This window comes from Lathamus discolor, chromosome 5, assembly GCF_037157495.1.
Source record: "Lathamus discolor isolate bLatDis1 chromosome 5, bLatDis1.hap1, whole genome shotgun sequence".
Classification (NCBI taxonomy): Eukaryota; Metazoa; Chordata; class Aves; order Psittaciformes; family Psittacidae; genus Lathamus; species Lathamus discolor.
In genome coordinates, this window is record NC_088888.1 from 59,145,420 (window position 1) to 59,162,565 (window position 17,146).

The following is a 17,146-nucleotide window of genomic DNA, read 5'->3' on the forward strand; positions in this document are numbered from 1 at the left end:
ACATACCCCTGAATTTATAAATTAATTTTAAGTAGTTATAAAACAGTTACCTGCTCCTGTACGTCTTCATGTTCTGAACTAAGCAACTTAATAAAAATTGGAACAGCTCCAGTTTCAATTACAACTTTGGTGTGTAAAAAAGTTCCAGAGGCTATGTTTGTCAAAGCCCAAGCTGCTTCAAACTGTTTGGCACAAAGAAGACCATGTTAAAACACTCAGCAGTAAAACTTAAATTAATGAAAAACAGTTTGATGCAAGAGTTGCAGAGGTCAATCTTCCAACTTTTTTTCTCTTTCTACTGAAATGCAATTATTACTATTATTGTACTTTCTATACAATAGAATAATTGGCATTGACAAAATCTCTACTTAATAAAAACTACCAGTAGTGAAGTTAGCTTTAGGTTTTGGATTTCAGCATGAACTCTAAGGAAGATTACAGCTCTCTATTAGCTAGTATAAATCCCTTCTGTTTACTCTATATTAAATTTAATTCTTCTAGTATGAATGTACACAGGGCCTAAGTTCCACAAGTAGACAGAACTAGTTCCTTGTATTTTAATTGTCTATTCTTCAAGGGTTTTCTAAAAGGGTTTTGTCAAGCTTTTCTGTTCCCTGTATTTTTTTTTTTCTTCTTTTCTAAAATTTCCACTGGAAAGTACTACAATAGACTCAACACAAAGAAAATAGATTCTGCTTACACATCCATGTTGATGATCTTAACATACCACTCTGGAAACCCTCCTGAACACATTCTGCTTTCAACACCCAAGTATTTGAGCAGGTGAATACATAACCCTAAAGACTACTTTGAAATTGACATGAGTTCAATCACAGTTTCAGTGGCAATAGCTGACATTTCAAACAACTAAAAATTTATAGCTTCAGTGGTTAAAAAGAATAAAACACGGCTATTAAAAAATACTAATAATAATAATAAAAAAATCCCATTCCAACCCCCCAGTAAGTACAAACCAAACTCACTTGCAGAGTGTAATTCTCATTCCTCTCTAGAAATTTCACAAATCTCTGTACTACTCCTGGTTTTTGTATAACTTCATCTATAGGTGGATTAGGCTCTAAGGAATAAAACCAAACATATTTGTGTTAATCCTAACAAAAAAAAAAAAAAAAACAACAAACCAAACAAAACACAAATTAACTACTTTTTCAGTATGACACAAAATATAAATGTAATTCTCAGTTTTTATCATAACTTTTAGCATTCAGTCATTTTAATCTCAAATGAAGGTGCTCAACTCTTGACTTTAGAAGACTGCAGTATCATCTCTAAAAACACCCTATTATGTATAGTAATACTAATATGTACTATTATCCATCGGCACACTAGTAACGTGTTACAAAACACTGTTCCTTCAATCAGCACCTCAGGTCAGAGGAAGAGCAATTATGATTAGATACTATTTTAAATCACCTTTACCCATCATGCTATACAAATACTAGCATTAATTTCAGACCGCATGTCTTACAGTCTCAACAAAAACAAGTTGCAACTGTTCTCTGGCACCATATAATTCTTCTCCCCTCAATTACAGAATGAGAATCGGGAACTGAATCACTGCAACAAGTACTGTAAGTAATGTTAGTGTGTAGTTAGTTACTGTCCTGGACACTTCAATCAAAATATCCTTGCTTTTGTTACTTTGCCTGAAAGACTTAACATTAGAATAATGAAGCTTTCTGTATTTAGCCATTAGGTCGGAACAGATTTGGCACGGTTTCTCTACAAACAGAACTAGAAGCTTCAGCAAGCTCTATTTTAAAGTAAAACAAAACTAAAAGTTAACTGACTATGACTAAAATAACACAAAAGGCACAACAACAAAATAATCAGGCAATGTTTATGTACCTTTAGATAGCAATTTTCTGAATTTCTGAGTTGCTGTGAGTTGCTGATCAGGATCATCTGAGAAAATCATCTGCACCATATCTACTGTAATAACTTCTTCCTAAAAATGAAAGGATTTCTTACATCTAGTACTACGCACATTAACAGACAATATTCTAAGCACACTCTGAAGTATTACCTCTGGAATAGGTACAGTGGAGCTGACATCAGGATCCTGAATTGGACTTTCTACCATAGATTCTTCATTTCCCGGTAGAGAAACATTTCTGCGTTTAAACAGCTAAACAAAGAAGAAATTTTGGGAGTCATCAGGACGCACTCTATGGTAAGTTTTAATGACATACACTTGAAGAAATGCTTTCACCAATACTAGTCAAAGTATTTCATTTACTCACCTTCCCACTCATCCATGCAAATGGAATTCTACATGAAAGTTTAAAGAGCATAAAAGAGAAAAACACTACTGTATCTGTATCTTGACAGCACAACACTTCAGAGAGACACTTAAAAATTGAGATTCTTTTTAATTAGCAAAGATCCATATCTTTTTTCCACACGTAAGAAAAAGATACAGATATTTGTGCTTTTAGGCTTTTATCCCTCATAATTAGCATTTATTTTTAAGCAGGAACAGTATCCTACAACTTATTTTCTCTGTTTTTATTTTATAGGTTAAAATCATCAACACAGAGTCAACGTTTGTATTTCAGCACACTGCATTCCTTCCTGCCACAGAAGGTCTAAGATCTATGTGCTTTCTCTGAATGGCAATTAAACAGTGCCTATATTTCAGGTACAAGTGCAGAAAGATTAAAACAAAAACTGTATTTTAATATAGTTGGAGAAAAAACAGTGTAGCTTCAAAGTGAATTTTTAAATTATGTTACATTAAACATTCCCTATGTCCAAAAATTACAGTGCATGCAGCCAAAAATCCATTGGCTGCTTGCACTGCCTACACTCAAAATACATTAAATACTAAAGTGCAGGTATCAGCTATGTTTTACAACTGCCTCTTCATTTTCTGGCATACAAGCAAAATAATCACACTAGCCTGTTTTCTTCCAGACACCAAACCTAAATTTTTTACAGTACTACAACTACTGTAATAAATAATTCCAAGAATATTACCATTGATATCTTTAAAAAAAACGTTAGAATCTCAGCCCCGTTACCAAGATTTCACTGTAAGTACAATAAGGAAACCTCCTACTAAATCCTGAAGGTTTTGTCCTGTGGGTGTCTACAGACACCTAGATTTCTACTGTTGTACATACCCAAAACTGCAGAAGCAACTCCAGTTTACATTTACCCATATTTCAAACCAAGGCATTCTCTCCCTTCTTCAACACACTTTTGGACTGAGCACAATCCTGGGCACAAAACAACTGCAGAATCCTGGAAGTAACCAAGGTTTAATTCCATTTAAGCCCACAAAGGCAGACAAAAAACATTCCTCTTCAGGAAGACCAGCCATTCTTTCTAGCATTCCAGTCATTCTTTCTAGCACTCAATAAGGACACAGCACCTCTTGACTGATATGCATAAACTGTTATTGTTTAGGATCATGGTCTATCTACCAGTTAGAATTTCTTCTGGAGCAAAAGCATCTCATTTCACTGCATAAACATGTTGTCCCCAGCTCAGGAAGAGTCAAAAAGCACCAGTCCAACATATTAAGATCAAGGAGAACATAACATCATTCTCATTGTTACGACAGCATGGGAGAGAAAACACCCATTATTTTCATAATTTACCTAGGGAGTATTTACTACAAAATACACAAACAAAACTTACAGTGGGAACTGCAATGCAGTTACCCAATCACAGGTAAATGCTCCAGTATCATACGACTTCGTACTCTTACCTCTCTGGCCTAACTAACTTAAATTCTTTTCCATGAAGCAGCACCACTTTCCCAGGAGAAGAGTAAGCATTCTCACCTCAGGGAAGACTGTAGATCAGTGCCTGGGACACTCTCTAGGTTGCGGAAGACAAATTCAGCCACTTTAGACCAAAGAGAAAGACAAACTATATTCCTTAATTTCCTGGCAAGAAATTACTAAACATTTGGGGTAAAAGAACTAACACAAACCACTAAATTACACAGTGCTCCATGTACTCCAATCACTAAAAATTCATTAAGGAGAACTGCAAATTATATATATCCAGGGATGTATGTTCAGAGATCACTAACTGGCAGCCAACTTACTAAGTTACCGTAGAAAAGCTCTTGAGCATTTGAAATATGGTTTCAAAGACAAAAATAATCTTCAACCTTCTAACAATACAATTTTGGCCCAAACTCTGGAAGAGAATGCAAGGTTTTCACTCCTTACTGGAGAAGAAAAGTATCCTTTCAGACCAGTCTTAAATGTGTAAGGATTAAACTTAAGACACAGCTCTCTCCTCCATGTGCCCTAGTGACTTAAGTGCTCCTGCTGACTTTTTTGAGAGGTGCCTGATGCTCCCCAAGACTACACAGAAAACAGACAGTCAATCTGGTGCTCCGGATTCTGCTCTACAGGAGGAGTCTGCTCAAGTCCTTTCATGTGCCTGCATCCAGCTTCATAAGCACTTAGTAGCTCACCAAGATACTCACTTGCTCTTCCCTTTTCTGTTTCCGAAGCTGGATTCCCTCCTCCTCTCTTCGTCTTCGCATTTCTTGCGGATTAAGTGCGTTATTCTTGTAGCTTTTCATTCTGAAATTATCTTTACCCGGACTCGCCATGTTGTCTATTAAAAAAAAAAAAAAGTAAAAATTACTCCAAAAGGCCAAACCTTGAAAGGCAACCATGGTATCTCTTTTAATACAAAAATATCTACAGCAGCAGCTATATATTCTTGTAGCTGTTTGCAATACCCAGTTCATCAATAAAACCTCTTTAAAGTAGAAATCAAGAGAAAAAGCTTTGCCTAGACAGGCATTTCTAAACTGCAGATTAAACTTCAGTTCATCTCACAAATCAGATTTTTCATTAAAGGGCATAATCCCCTGCAAAAGAAATTATGGGTTTTATAAACAAACTGAGAAACTAAAAGCAAAATTATGTTGTTAATTTTTGATTGTCACAAGTAATTTGCTTCCTCCTCTCATAAAGGAGACCTTAAATGCATTAGGAAATAAGGACAAATCAAAGAAGAAAACCTGCAGTAATTATTGCTTCATTTAATATACTACTGTATTGTTTTTTGGTTTTTTTTTTTTTTTTATGCTTATCTTGCAAACATAACAGAGGACCTAAAAGTTGTGTTTAATTTCCTTTTAAACTGTATGCAGAAGCACAAATTAAGGGTCAGTAGCACCAGATAAGCTTACTCTTTCCCATTTTAAACTAATGAAATGATTGATTCCTTCTAATTAACAGCTTTTTTGATGGATTAGAGGATTAGAAGCTGTCATTTCGGGCATATCAGTTGGGAAAAGATAAAAGTGATAAAATATGATTCTGTCACTGAAAAGATCAAACTGACTGAAAAAGGCTGTTAATATCATGGGGCTAGCTTCTAAAGATAAAATTGTAACTGTCAAAGTTACAACTGTATCTGTCAAAAATATGATTTAAAACCCTACATGAACTCTTACTTGTCTGGAATTTTTCCACAAGAAGAAAGCACCTGAACTACATCTCCTGAAATGTACACAATTCTCTATAAACTTCCATGCTGGGACTACATTTTTTTTTTCCTTCCGTTTTTTAGTGTATCAGCAGTACCACAGACTGCTGAGCAATAAACATAAGCTGCGAGAGAAAAAGAATCTGCAAATGTACGCTGATATCGACAAGACACTCTGAGGACTCTGCAGCCTGTTTCACCCAGACACACTTGCTTCACAAGAAGCTTAGTAAACTACTGCCATCTCTGGACCACGAAGATAAGTATGCCACTGTCTAAAGCAATTTTCCCTTAGATGTCATGTAACTTTTAAGGTACTATTTAAGCAGATAGTTTTCCCAATAACAGTACTGGCTTAACTAGTCCTAGAACATCGTCACTTCCTTAATCACTTGCACCGTACCAATTTAGTTGTGGAAGTAGAACTGTGAAGCCAAGCAATGAAACAAACAAGGTATGTGTGCACTCAAAGCTACACAGTTTAGATCTCCAGCTCTATAAAGACTTACAAAAGCTCAACCGGAAGGAAGCTTTCTTCAGAGCTATATTCAACAAGAAAAGCTTATGATTTTATAGCTTCATTCCCCCCACAAAGATTTAGGTATAGACATCACGAGGGCAAGAAGACCGGCAGCCCCTGATGTATTCAAGCTTCACGCCTTCTGCATCTAGATCTCCAAGGAAGTCCACACTTCTGCTCTGCAAATTACGCTCGCTTTAACACTAAATCCCTCCACCCACCACATCCTGCATCTCGCCCACTTGTTGTGCCTAGACTAAGCCCTATCTTACTAGCATTTCTTTCCTCCCTGCCTACACAAGGCTCCCTAAATACCGCTCTGCACTGTACTAGCGTCCCTTCCCAGACTGGCAGCGCCGAGGGAGGCCAGGCACTGCCTGCATGCTTTGCACCAGCCAAGTCAGACCGCAAGCCCCTCGCCGACTGCCCGGCCGTGAGGACACCCACCCCGGCCACGAAAAGCGACTGGCAAAGCGCTTCATCCACATCCCGCGAAGAGGGGATGAAACTCCCCTCCGCCAGCAGCAGGGAGGGAAAGCTGTGGCTTGGCAGCTCTGGATCTGAGAAACCAGAGGCGAACACAGAGCGGAGACCCCGTCCCAGCAACGACCGCCCCATCTGACGGGGACCGAGCTGCCGCGCTCGACAACGCCCCACTGCTGCCTGCCAGAGACCGGCCTGCGCTGGAGAGCTTACAGCTAGAGGCACCGCGCCCAGCCTCGGGGGTGCAAAACCCCCTATCCCTTCCCGCCGGCTCTCGGGGCTCTTACCCATGGAAGCGGAGACGCCCGCCGCCCTCCAAGCGAGCAAATCCCGCTCAGCTCAGCACCGGCACCCGATCGCAATTCAAGATGGCGGACGCCACCCGCCGCGCTCCGCACAGGCCGGGAGGGCGGGCCCATCCGTTCCCGGCATGCTCCCTGAGAGCAGGCACCTGCCCCTAGGCAGGAAAGGACGTGACGTAGTACGTCTCGGGGTAGGGGTGTGATGTAGGTGTGTGGGGTGTGCAGGCAGGCGGTGTGCCCTGAGGCGGCGGCGGCGGCGGCAGGGCACCGCCGACACCAGCCCCGGCCAGCGAACCCCAGCCTCCCTCCCTGCTGTCCGCTCTGCGGCGCCACCGGCGGCCCGCAGCGCTGCGACGAGCGCCGCCGCCACACCGACACGGCGGAGCTGGGGCCGCCGGCAGCCTGCCGCCCGCCGGCCCCCGAGGGGCTGCCCGAGTGCCCCTTCTGCGGGGAGGCAGCGGGACGGGAGCTGGAGGCGCACCTCTGGGCTCGGCACGGGCATGTGCTGGGGGACCTGGGCCCAGGTGAGCGGCGGCGGATTGGGGATCGCGCCTGAGAGCCGCGGAGGTTGGGGTTGTGCCAGGGCCTCACCGCCCGGGTGACTCCGCCGTGTTGGGGCGCTGCCTGAGTGCTCCTTCAGCCGTGTTGTCGCCCTAGAGGATGTGGCTGGAGAACCCAGAGACTGTTGGGAGTGCGTATTAGGGGCCTCGAGTGAAGGCGGTCGGGAGAAGTCGCTTAGAACAGCGAGTGAAGTGCAATGCAGGCGTCGCTTGAAAAATCTGTTCCAGAGCTGTAACGCTGACGAACCTGTAGTGTTCTGCATTCCCCAAATATGCTGTCTGTATCAATAAAAGTAAATTGTAATGCTTTCATGGGATAGGGAGGTGGTTGTTACCTATTTGGCATATAACTTTTGCTCACAGAAGTTTGACTTGTCCCTTGAAGTCTCATTCTAGACAGGATCATAGAATACCAGTTTGGAAGGGACATCAAGGATCATCTGGTCCAACCTTTCTTGGCAAAACATGCCTTAGAGTAGATGTCTCAGCACCCTGTCTAGCTGAATCTTTAAAGCGTTCAGTGTTGGGCAATCCACCGCTTTTCTGTGGAGATTATTCTGATGGCTGTTCTCACTGTGAAAAATTTTCCTGTAGATCCCATAGAGCAGTTGTAGGACATGTTAGGGAAAGGTAGCTTTTGGTTTGAGGTAGAGACTTGGGAAAGCTCCAGCACTCATGTGTTACGAAGTGCTAAACATTGGTTTGGAGACAACAAGGATATTTTGGTCAATAAAGTTGGAGTAAGGAAAATTGTTATTTATTCAAATACTGTATCTTATTCTAAGCATAGCGAGAATCTTATTCCAACTGTCCAAAGTTGCTGGTAACTATTTAAGAAATTTATTTATCTTAGACTGTATCAATTAGGAGAAGACCCTCAAAAAAGAAAAAAAAAACCCACAAAAAAAAAAAAAAACGCAAGAAAGAAAACGCACCCTAGGAATTGCATTAATCAAGAAACTGCATTTCTTCCTGAAATGCAGGAAATGATGAGCAGCTTTACGAATGTCCAATGTGTAGTCTTACCTGTACAAACATTCAGATTCTTGAAGAACATGTGGATTTGCACTTGGAGGAAAACAGCTTTTTGGAAGGTACGTGAAAGGATGAAGTATTGATAATAATTGAAAGCTTTTACAGGTATTTGCATGTTGTAGTATAGAATGTCAGACAAAAGTTTAACTAAATATTAACTTATGTAAAAAGAAACTGACACATATATGACGAAGTTAACATAGTTAATAGCCATTCACTTGCCCTAGTTTTTACCTACTTATATGTGCTAAAAGAAACACTTGTCTGTGCATGGTTGTTAAGTAAAGTCACTGTATGTTAGCCAAAACCTAAAACTCAGAGCGAAGAATGTTTAAGATGGCTATATTATATTTTCTTCTAGTGCTATAGAAGTTTTACATACACATAGTTTTACATAAATGGAATGTGGTACATTCCGGTGGGATGAGCTGCAAATCTGTAGCTTATGAAAACTTCGTATTTTTTTCCCAATTCTTTTCTCTAAATGCTCATGCTGATTCATTAGGTATAGCAATAAAGGAAAGGAATCAAAATTATTTTTATTTATTAGCATGGCTGATAAAATCCTGCAGATTCCCTATCTGGTTCTCTGATCCTCAATTTGGTTTTGTTAAAAGACTGCTGGTAGTGATCCTAGAAGCTAATAAGTGTGTGGTATTCAAGAAGCTGGGACTTGTTGCTAACAGTGAAGTGAAACATAGCAAACAAAAGCTGCATTTTTATTAGTAGAGGTACAGGTGTTACTTGCCAAGTAATTGCTCCTGTAACTGCATGAACTGCATCAAAGTCAAGATGCTTAGTCTTGGTAAACTGAATGCAGTCAATCCTGTTTCATGCTCGTTGCTAACAGCTCAGATTAATGTGGGATACATCTCTTAAATTTAATGCCCAGTTGTGTTTATGTATGTCTGCTTAGAAAAGAATATTAAAAAAAAAAAAAGAAAAAGAAAAAAAATCCACCAAAGTGTTGTTAACCTCCCAGTCAAGTCCTCTCTCTTTGGAATGTTATTCCTGGCTAGGTGGAAACATGAGAGATCTAGAACTGGCTCAGCAGCTCCAAACTGAAGAAGATAAACGGCAGAAATCAGAAGAAGAGAAGCAAGAGAGGGAAGAATTTAGAAAGCTGCAGGTACAGTCATGTTTCTAAATGGTAAACTGGTGAACAGTTGTGCTGTTAGAAGCTGATGTGCCTGTGTTGGAGCTGTAATGACCAGGAACTGTCATGCCAGGTCAGACCTGTGCAGTCAGACAGGCTGTGTTGAAGTAGTGATGCAGATGTGGCTACAGGCAGATACAAGCTTCTCAGCAATGTTGATGCCTGCCTTGAGCTAGAGTTTACTGCTTTGAGTGATGCTGGCTTGGGATGGGGCTGGATGCTCATAGGGCATGCTGTACTGCTCCCACTGAGGGCCTCAGCAGGCCTGCTGCCTCATACTGTACTCTGCCTTGCAGGGCAGCCTGGAGCATGTTGCCTGGCAGCGTGCTCAAAAGCCCTCAGCATGGTCTTCTGGATACCATCACCTGCTTCAGTGACCATTCCCTGCTAGGTCTTGCTTTCCTCTCTGCCACCTGACAGCCTTTATAGCTCATTTCCCAGTCTCACTACCTCCTGGCCATTCACTGCCTCTGTGCCAATGGCTGGCTGCCCAAGAGGGAGCAGAAAGGTGTTCCTCTAGGTGTGGCTTTCCTATTCCCACATTCCTATTCAGGACTAAAGCCTGGCAAGCTCTAAAACATAAATCTGAAGTTTCTGTGCCTCGCTGTTCACTGCTTTTCAGTTACTGATTTTTCATGCAGCTTCTCAAAATCAGTACAGGCTCATTTAAAAAATGTGATTGAAATCATGCACATTCTGTCCCTCACAGAGACGGTATGGGTTGGAGAATTCTGGAGGCTACAAGCAGCAATTCCTAAAGAGTATGGAAAGAGAAGTTGATAGAGGAAGAATGCAGCCTTTTGATTATCACAAGAGAAAAGCTGACATGATGGAAAGTTTGGCTTTTGGTATAGATGATGGGAAAACGAAAACCTCAGGTAAAAATGCTGGAATTCTACAATTAAGACTGTACTTTTTAGAGCTTGGCTGTAGTGGCCAAACTTCTCTTAAAGAAAGCATATAATTGAATGTTTAGTATTAGTTGTATCCTAGTTCTAATCCTGGTTTCCTAGATCAATGTATACTTAGTCCTAAACTAATAAGGAAGTTGAAGCTTAGTGTATTTCTAATCTTTATTCTAATGTTGAAGACTTTTTTCTTCTTCGTTTTCCTGTGGAACCTTGGAACCATGTTGTTTGGTTAAGAGCGCAAATACAAAAAGTATCAAAAGATGCAAATGTCTTATTACAAGTTTGGTGTCCTTGAGCGTATGCTTGTTTTCTAGTTGCTAGTCATTGGTCCCTGACTTAATGTAGCGGTTAAAATTTACAGTTGCTTTTTGTCTTATTTCAGTTAATTGTAGTAACATGTTAGTGGGTAACCGCGGTGTTCCTCTGGTTACAAAGTCCAGGAGAGCACTGGGAGGAGTAGACATCTACTTGATACATCTTTGAAATGTTTTATAATTGGTACAAATATACAGAGCGTATGGATTTCTTGATCCCTTTCAAAAGGCTTGCTTGTCTTCACTTACCAAGACCACAGTTCAGATGTCTTTTAACGTATTGCTAGTTGTTCTAGCTTACAAAATATCCATCTGGTTCTTGACAGGTAAAATAAAATTTCCTCTATAAAATGTATTGAGTGGAAATAATAGATTAAAAGTTTTCATTTTTGGCAGTTATTTAGACTTCAGAGAGGAATTCAGAAAATAACCTGTGGCTGTGGAACAATTGTCTTCACAGTAGCATGGCAATAAAAGGGCCTTCGAGAATTTACGTTTACAGATTGGAGAGAGTATTCCCAGGTGTGTTCTTTCGCATAACACAAGAGGATTTGGAATATCCTCCAAGTGGATTTTTAAAACAATATTTGCAGTAATTCTCAAATTCTTTACCTTTTTTTTTTCTTGCCTTAGTTTCTTCAAGAAAAAAATAGTTTGTGGGGAGCATAAGAATTACATAGTATGCATAAGTATTTCCATGGTTTTAAGGGGAGCTTGCATTGGAGGTGGCAGCAGCATAGGCATGCTTTATTGGTGATGTTATTTTTCCTATTTCACCGTAATAGTTCCTATGTGTATCACAGCTTATAATGTAGTCCAAGCTGTGTCACTTAAAATATTCATTGTGTAGCAGCAGTGAAAAAGTAACTTGAATTTTGAAAGCTTAAAGACCATCAAAATTAAATAGGTGTAATGTCCTAATGTTTTGTGATTTGGGTTCTAGATATAATGTAGGATCACTTAGAAATTTTTAAATTAATTTTCTTAACCTATATCTGCTCCAAGCTGGGAAAAAATGTTTTCATGGCAAACTTTGTAGTTCATTTTACAGATATACTTTATATTTCATCTTGTTTTAGGAATCGTTGAAGCATTGTGCAAGTACTATCAGAATGAAAACAAAGATGCGAGGCGTGTCTGGCTTTCAGCAGGAGTAGATCACTTCCACTCATCTTTGGGCGACAGAGGCTGGGGTTGTGGTTACAGGAATTTCCAAATGCTCCTTTCCTCACTGCTGCAAAACAGCTTGTATAATGACTGCTTGAGAGGTATTAAACAAAATGCTGCCTATTTGTTTCATGTACACTGGATGACAACCTACTGATTGATGTTTTGCTGTTTCATTTACACAGCAAGGCTTTCTAGGTCAATGATACCTATTAAATGCTTGTTATACAACTGTAGCTTCCTGTGGAAAGATTCAGAGGGGTGAATACTGGCAAGGCATGATGTGGTTGAAGTTTTAGCTTTAGGGGTTTTTTTGGTGCATCTTTATAATGTCAACTGCCTCTTATGAAAGAAGCTGAACATTTTTAATAGACTGTTTCAGTAACTGTAACCACCATTCAAAACCTTTTCTGTTCCAGATACTACAGCAATTCCTAGTATACCGAAGATTCAGTCCATGATTGAGAATGCCTGGAGAGAAGGCTTTGATCCTCATGGGGCATCTCACTTCAACAACAGATTACATGGTTCAAAAGCATGGATAGGAGCATGTGAAATTTATTCACTGTTAACCAGTCTAAGGATAAAGTAAGTATTGCTTTTTTTTTATTATTATGTGCTAGCTTAAGTGCTGTAACCTTCAAGGTCAGAATTGCCAACTGTGTGATTACAAAGCCAACTTTATGGCTTTAAATTTAAGCAGCCTATAAACAGATCTGATTTTGCACAGCATAAAGCTGTGTAACTGCTTATGCATTTACATAAACTGACTAACTACCTAGATCTTTGAAACTTCGTGAAGACTTACACCACATGTGTAAAATCAAACATGTTCAAAAACTTCATTTCTCTAGAAGAATCTGAATTTCAGCTATTCATGAATACAATTTTGAAAGCTGTTAATTGGGTTCTGTAGTGTACATGTATCACATACAAAGAAATCTAGCATTTTAATTTTTGCAAGCACCACAAGTTCATGTTAGACTGAACAATGTTTCTTTGTTACGGAATAAATTTTCCAGGTTTGAACAGTATATATAGCATTGCTTTGTAATTACATGTCCCCTACTTCTGTATTTAAAAAGAAAAAAGGGGAAAAGGGTTAACAGCCACTTGATGCCTGGAATTGCTGTGTTTAGAAAACATTCTTGGTGCAGAAGGAACTGAGAGGTGAAAAATTGTTTTAACAAACAACCTACTTGAAATCTTATTGTTGCTTTCGTTCTAAATGTTCTGTAGGTGTCAAATCATTGACTTTCACAAACCAACAGGCCCTACAGGTACACACCCTCGTTTATTTGAGTGGGTTTTGCATTACTATTCTGCAGATAATGGAAGTGGTGCAAAGGTTGTGTGTACTTCCAAGCCACCCCTCTACTTGCAACATGAAGGTCCGTATCACAATACACTGGTTTCTTCCTATTCTGTATCTTTTTTTATATGTGCTGCACATCAGAGCAGCATTTTATATTCCTTCTTCATTTAATTGAAGACATGACTTTATTTCCTTTTTTTTTTCTTTTTTTCTTTTATTTAGTAAGAACAACATTAATGCTTGTATTTTTACTGGATGAGAGAGCTGGATGTAATTGGGTTCTCAACTTTTTCACATCTGCTGTTTACTTATTAAATCTCAATGTCTTTTTTGATCTGAAAATAAGTAGTATGCTACGAAGAAGAAAATGGGATTTATGTGTTTTCAAAATACTGAAGCTTGATATTTTGAAATTAGGTCATAGTCGTACTATTGTTGGAATAGAAGAGAAGAAGAATAAAACCTTATGTTTGCTACTGTTTGACCCAGGATGTCCTTCCCAAGAAATGCAGAAACTGCTAGAACAAAACAGTGATGGTACTAGTCTCAAACTACTCCGGAAATACCTGGGTAGCTTAAAAGAAAAACAATATCAGATAGTGGCTGTAGATGGTGTACTCGCCTTGGAAGAGAAGGCTGTAAGTATTTCAGAAAATAGTTTCTGTCTAAGAAAATCTAGAAGAATCTGCATCTCTTCTTTAATATGCATGTATGGGTTCATAGTGATATTTTTGTCATCACTTTCCTTGTTCTTCTTTGCCACTTTCTACTTATTTGTGAATTGAGTAATCACAGGCTATCAAAACCAAAAATTGTTTTTCATGCAAATGCATGCCACCTTGATGTAACTGACAACTTCAAAGTCTTTTATGTGGCTTGCAGATGTTTGCAGATGTAAATTAGGCTTTTTTTTTTCCTTTCATTTTTGTTACAGAGTTTTCTAAATAACTTACTGTTAACATAGAAGGTACTTACAGAGTACTCATAGTCCAGAATTATGTTCGGGGCTTTTACTATGACTTTGTAAAGCTAGGGGGTGTCTGTCAGCCTTTGATAGTTGAAGAACAAGGCTCACAGAAACTGAAGCCTGACTATCCCATGTCTCCTCAGCTTGGATTCTATAACTAGTGCATTCTGCTTTCTGAAAGTACTTAGATCTTTATATATTCAGAATACAGATCTGAGCAACTTGCGTGTTTGAGCTGTTGGTGTTACCCACATGTTTCACTTTGGGCATCATAGCCTTTTAAGACTTTCAAAGTCTTCAGATGAATGTCAGATGCAATTGTTGTTTCTTAAGCTTTCTCTTTCTTACATTAACAAATTGATACTGAGGACCCATGTTCCAGTTCTGTGGTGTCTTCTCAGCACTATTCATCATATTCTAGCACTAGCTTCAGGATGGACTTCTATTTAAACTGTGACGTAACTGATGACTGAGTTACCTGCTCAACTGTATTTAACATCTGTATTGTAAGACAAGGTATTAAGTGTTTTCTGGCCCTGAACATGTAAGGAATATCAGTTAAACACAACTGTCCTCTCTTCCTTTTATTGGCAAAAGCTTTAAAATTCAGAACGCAATAAAAAGAAGAGTATTGTGTGGGATTTGGCAGTGGGGGTGGTGGTGTTTGGTTTCTGGTGTTTTCCTCTTTTCAAAGATTTGATTTATATTTAAAAATATCAGTTCTTTGGAATTTTGTCTTGAAAGCTCGCATTTAATTATGATGAAATATAACCTCTTATACTAGTTAAACTTACAAAACTACTAATTTGGAAAATGTTCTTTAAAGTGGTATTTCTGTTCATTAAACTAATCTCTTTCCACTCTTTCCACCTTTTTTTAGGCCCGCTGCCATGCTTCTCAGGTCTTAACATCAGAGAAGATTCCTTAAAGGATGCCTTTATTACCTATTTCTGCAATTTACTGGATGTAAAACAAGAAACTTCTGGACTGTGACCCTATCTTCATGATTTTAGACTTAAACTATGTCTCCATAAATGCCTGAGGGCTCTGGAGAAGCACAACACTGGAGTAGACCTGTTGTTTTGATCTGCAGTCAAAGCTGTGCCCTCTTGATGACTCTGTAACTCTGAAGTATTACAGTGCTTGTCTTAAAAGAAAATTTGGTATTTTCTTTGTTGCTTAAGTTACCAAGCAACACCTACCGTTCCATAGCAAACTATGCACTGCAGGTAACTGCCAGTAAGCAGTTGATAGATACTGTGGAACTACTTTATTGGAGTGCTAGGTCATAGTTTACCTCGGTAAATATATTTATGCTGCCTCTGTGGCCAGTGCTCTATTTCTTACCAAATTTGATCAACAAATATCTGTTATGCCTCAGCAAATTCTCCTGCAGCTATTTGCGAGTACAGAGAGAGTTTAGAGATTTCACAATACAATATGTTCCACGAGGGATTAGTTTGCTACTGAACTTCTTTTCAGTTAGTTGGCTGGTTCCTCTACATATATATGTCACATGTAAACATGAATGTGTGCTTGTGGGGTGGATCAGTGTTAGCATTGGCTGTGAGGTCTAAGATAGTGGTGTCCAAAACGTGGGGTGCTTGTGCTTTAGGGGCTGCACAAGACAGTCCACTGGAGTGTAGTGTGGTATAGTATCCTTTTTTAATTTCTGTTTTTGTTTATGTTTTCTAATGTACATCCCCCCTAGGTCTCAGAGGCATCTCAAAAGGATGTGTGAACTGACTGTCAAGTAGGGTCTTCGCTGTGCAGGGTTAATGCCATTTAAGAGACTGCAGCTATCTGCTGAAACAAGTATCTTGGGCATTTGAGGCACCCTGCTGTATCTAAGACATGCTGCTCTGGCAGAATGTAAGCATCATCCCTTGCCAGCAGGGCAGCTGGAGGCTGGGAAGAATGGTTGAGTCTGTTGCAGATAGCACAGGATGCCTTTGTGTAAGCAACTGAATTATGCCATAGCATCTGTTTACTGTAACTAGAGCTCAGATACTTACCTTTTAATTTAAACTGTTGCATGATAACATCTAGATGTAGGTGTAGGAGTCTTAACCATTCTGCTTCTGTCATGTTTAATATACTCTGATAATAAGAACCAGTAGTTTTTGGAAGTATGAAACGCATGAACATATAAAGGTATTACAGCCCATAAATCAGCAATTTTTCTGAAACATGCGTGAAAGTAAAAAATTTAAAGTATGGAAATGGATAAATTTCAGTAGGTGTGTAAAAGTGGCCTTTAACCTGTGAAAGAGTTAAATGTTCAGGATGCTAGAGGGGCTGAGACTAGGAATATAGTTTCTTGGAATTGGGGGACCATTAGCTGCCATATTAGCCCTGCTCTCTGTGGCATATGTTCTTAGGCCATGTCAAGTTTGGCAGCCATGTGATCTTTTAATGTCTTGCAGATAGACTTCAGTCTTCTCTGTACTGTTCCTTCACCCCCCCTGTGACTGGGGCTGAGTCTGTTCCTGGCTAAGGCTCTGCTAATTCCAGACCAAGCATGTTCTTTACTAATCTGACACTGTGCCCAGATATTTAAGCCTTAAGAAGCAGGAATTGTAGCTCAGCACCAGCTCTTCATTTCAGCACTTCACTGTGTTCAGCCTGCCACTGGGACTTAGCCGGTATTTCTGTGAAATGCTATAATGTGCCAAATTTGAAATAATCTCTTTGTACTGGCTTGTACATGCTGTTTGATTCCTGTGTAATCACCACAGAGCAGGTAGATTGTAAGTGAACAGGAGAGTGGAAGTCTCATTTGATCCAGCTGAAGATGCCATTACAAGGGCTGTTGTGATGACAATTCCTGTCACCTACTGAACAGAAGCCAGCCATTTGAGATACTTGGTTCTTTGTGTAAGCATGGCTTTATGCCAAAATCCTAATAAATTTTATTGTTTGTTTTTTT

At 39.5% G+C, this 17,146-nt stretch overlaps 2 protein-coding genes across 4 annotated transcripts in view; one reads left to right on the top strand and one right to left on the bottom strand.

The window, feature by feature from the left end:
* KPNA5 (karyopherin subunit alpha 5) overlaps positions 1–6,930 on the bottom strand; it is a 21,577-nt gene extending 14,647 nt beyond the window's left edge. The window contains exons 1-6 of one of the 3 annotated variants that reach the window (XM_065681015.1): positions 6,778–6,930; positions 4,460–4,605; positions 2,048–2,149; positions 1,870–1,969; positions 984–1,078; positions 51–182 (exon numbers count right to left, since the gene is read on the bottom strand). In XM_065681015.1, the coding sequence (XP_065537087.1) occupies positions 51–182; positions 984–1,078; positions 1,870–1,969; positions 2,048–2,149; positions 4,460–4,605; positions 6,778–6,781 (579 nt within the window). In that variant the 5' untranslated portion in view covers positions 6,782–6,930. Of the gene's footprint in view, positions 1–50; positions 183–983; positions 1,079–1,869; positions 1,970–2,047; positions 2,150–3,146; positions 3,802–4,459; positions 4,606–6,777 lie in introns of those variants that run through there. The other 2 variants (XM_065681016.1, XM_065681017.1) reach the window with 2 other exon arrangements.
* ZUP1 (zinc finger containing ubiquitin peptidase 1) lies at positions 6,841–17,146 on the top strand. The gene is made up of 9 exons (XM_065681018.1): positions 6,841–7,316; positions 8,336–8,446; positions 9,407–9,516; positions 10,253–10,421; positions 11,848–12,036; positions 12,355–12,523; positions 13,175–13,326; positions 13,668–13,888; positions 15,098–17,146. Exons 2-9 carry the CDS (start codon positions 8,365–8,367, stop codon positions 15,143–15,145), a joined length of 1,140 nt encoding a protein of 379 aa, XP_065537090.1. The 5' UTR covers positions 6,841–7,316; positions 8,336–8,364; the 3' UTR covers positions 15,146–17,146.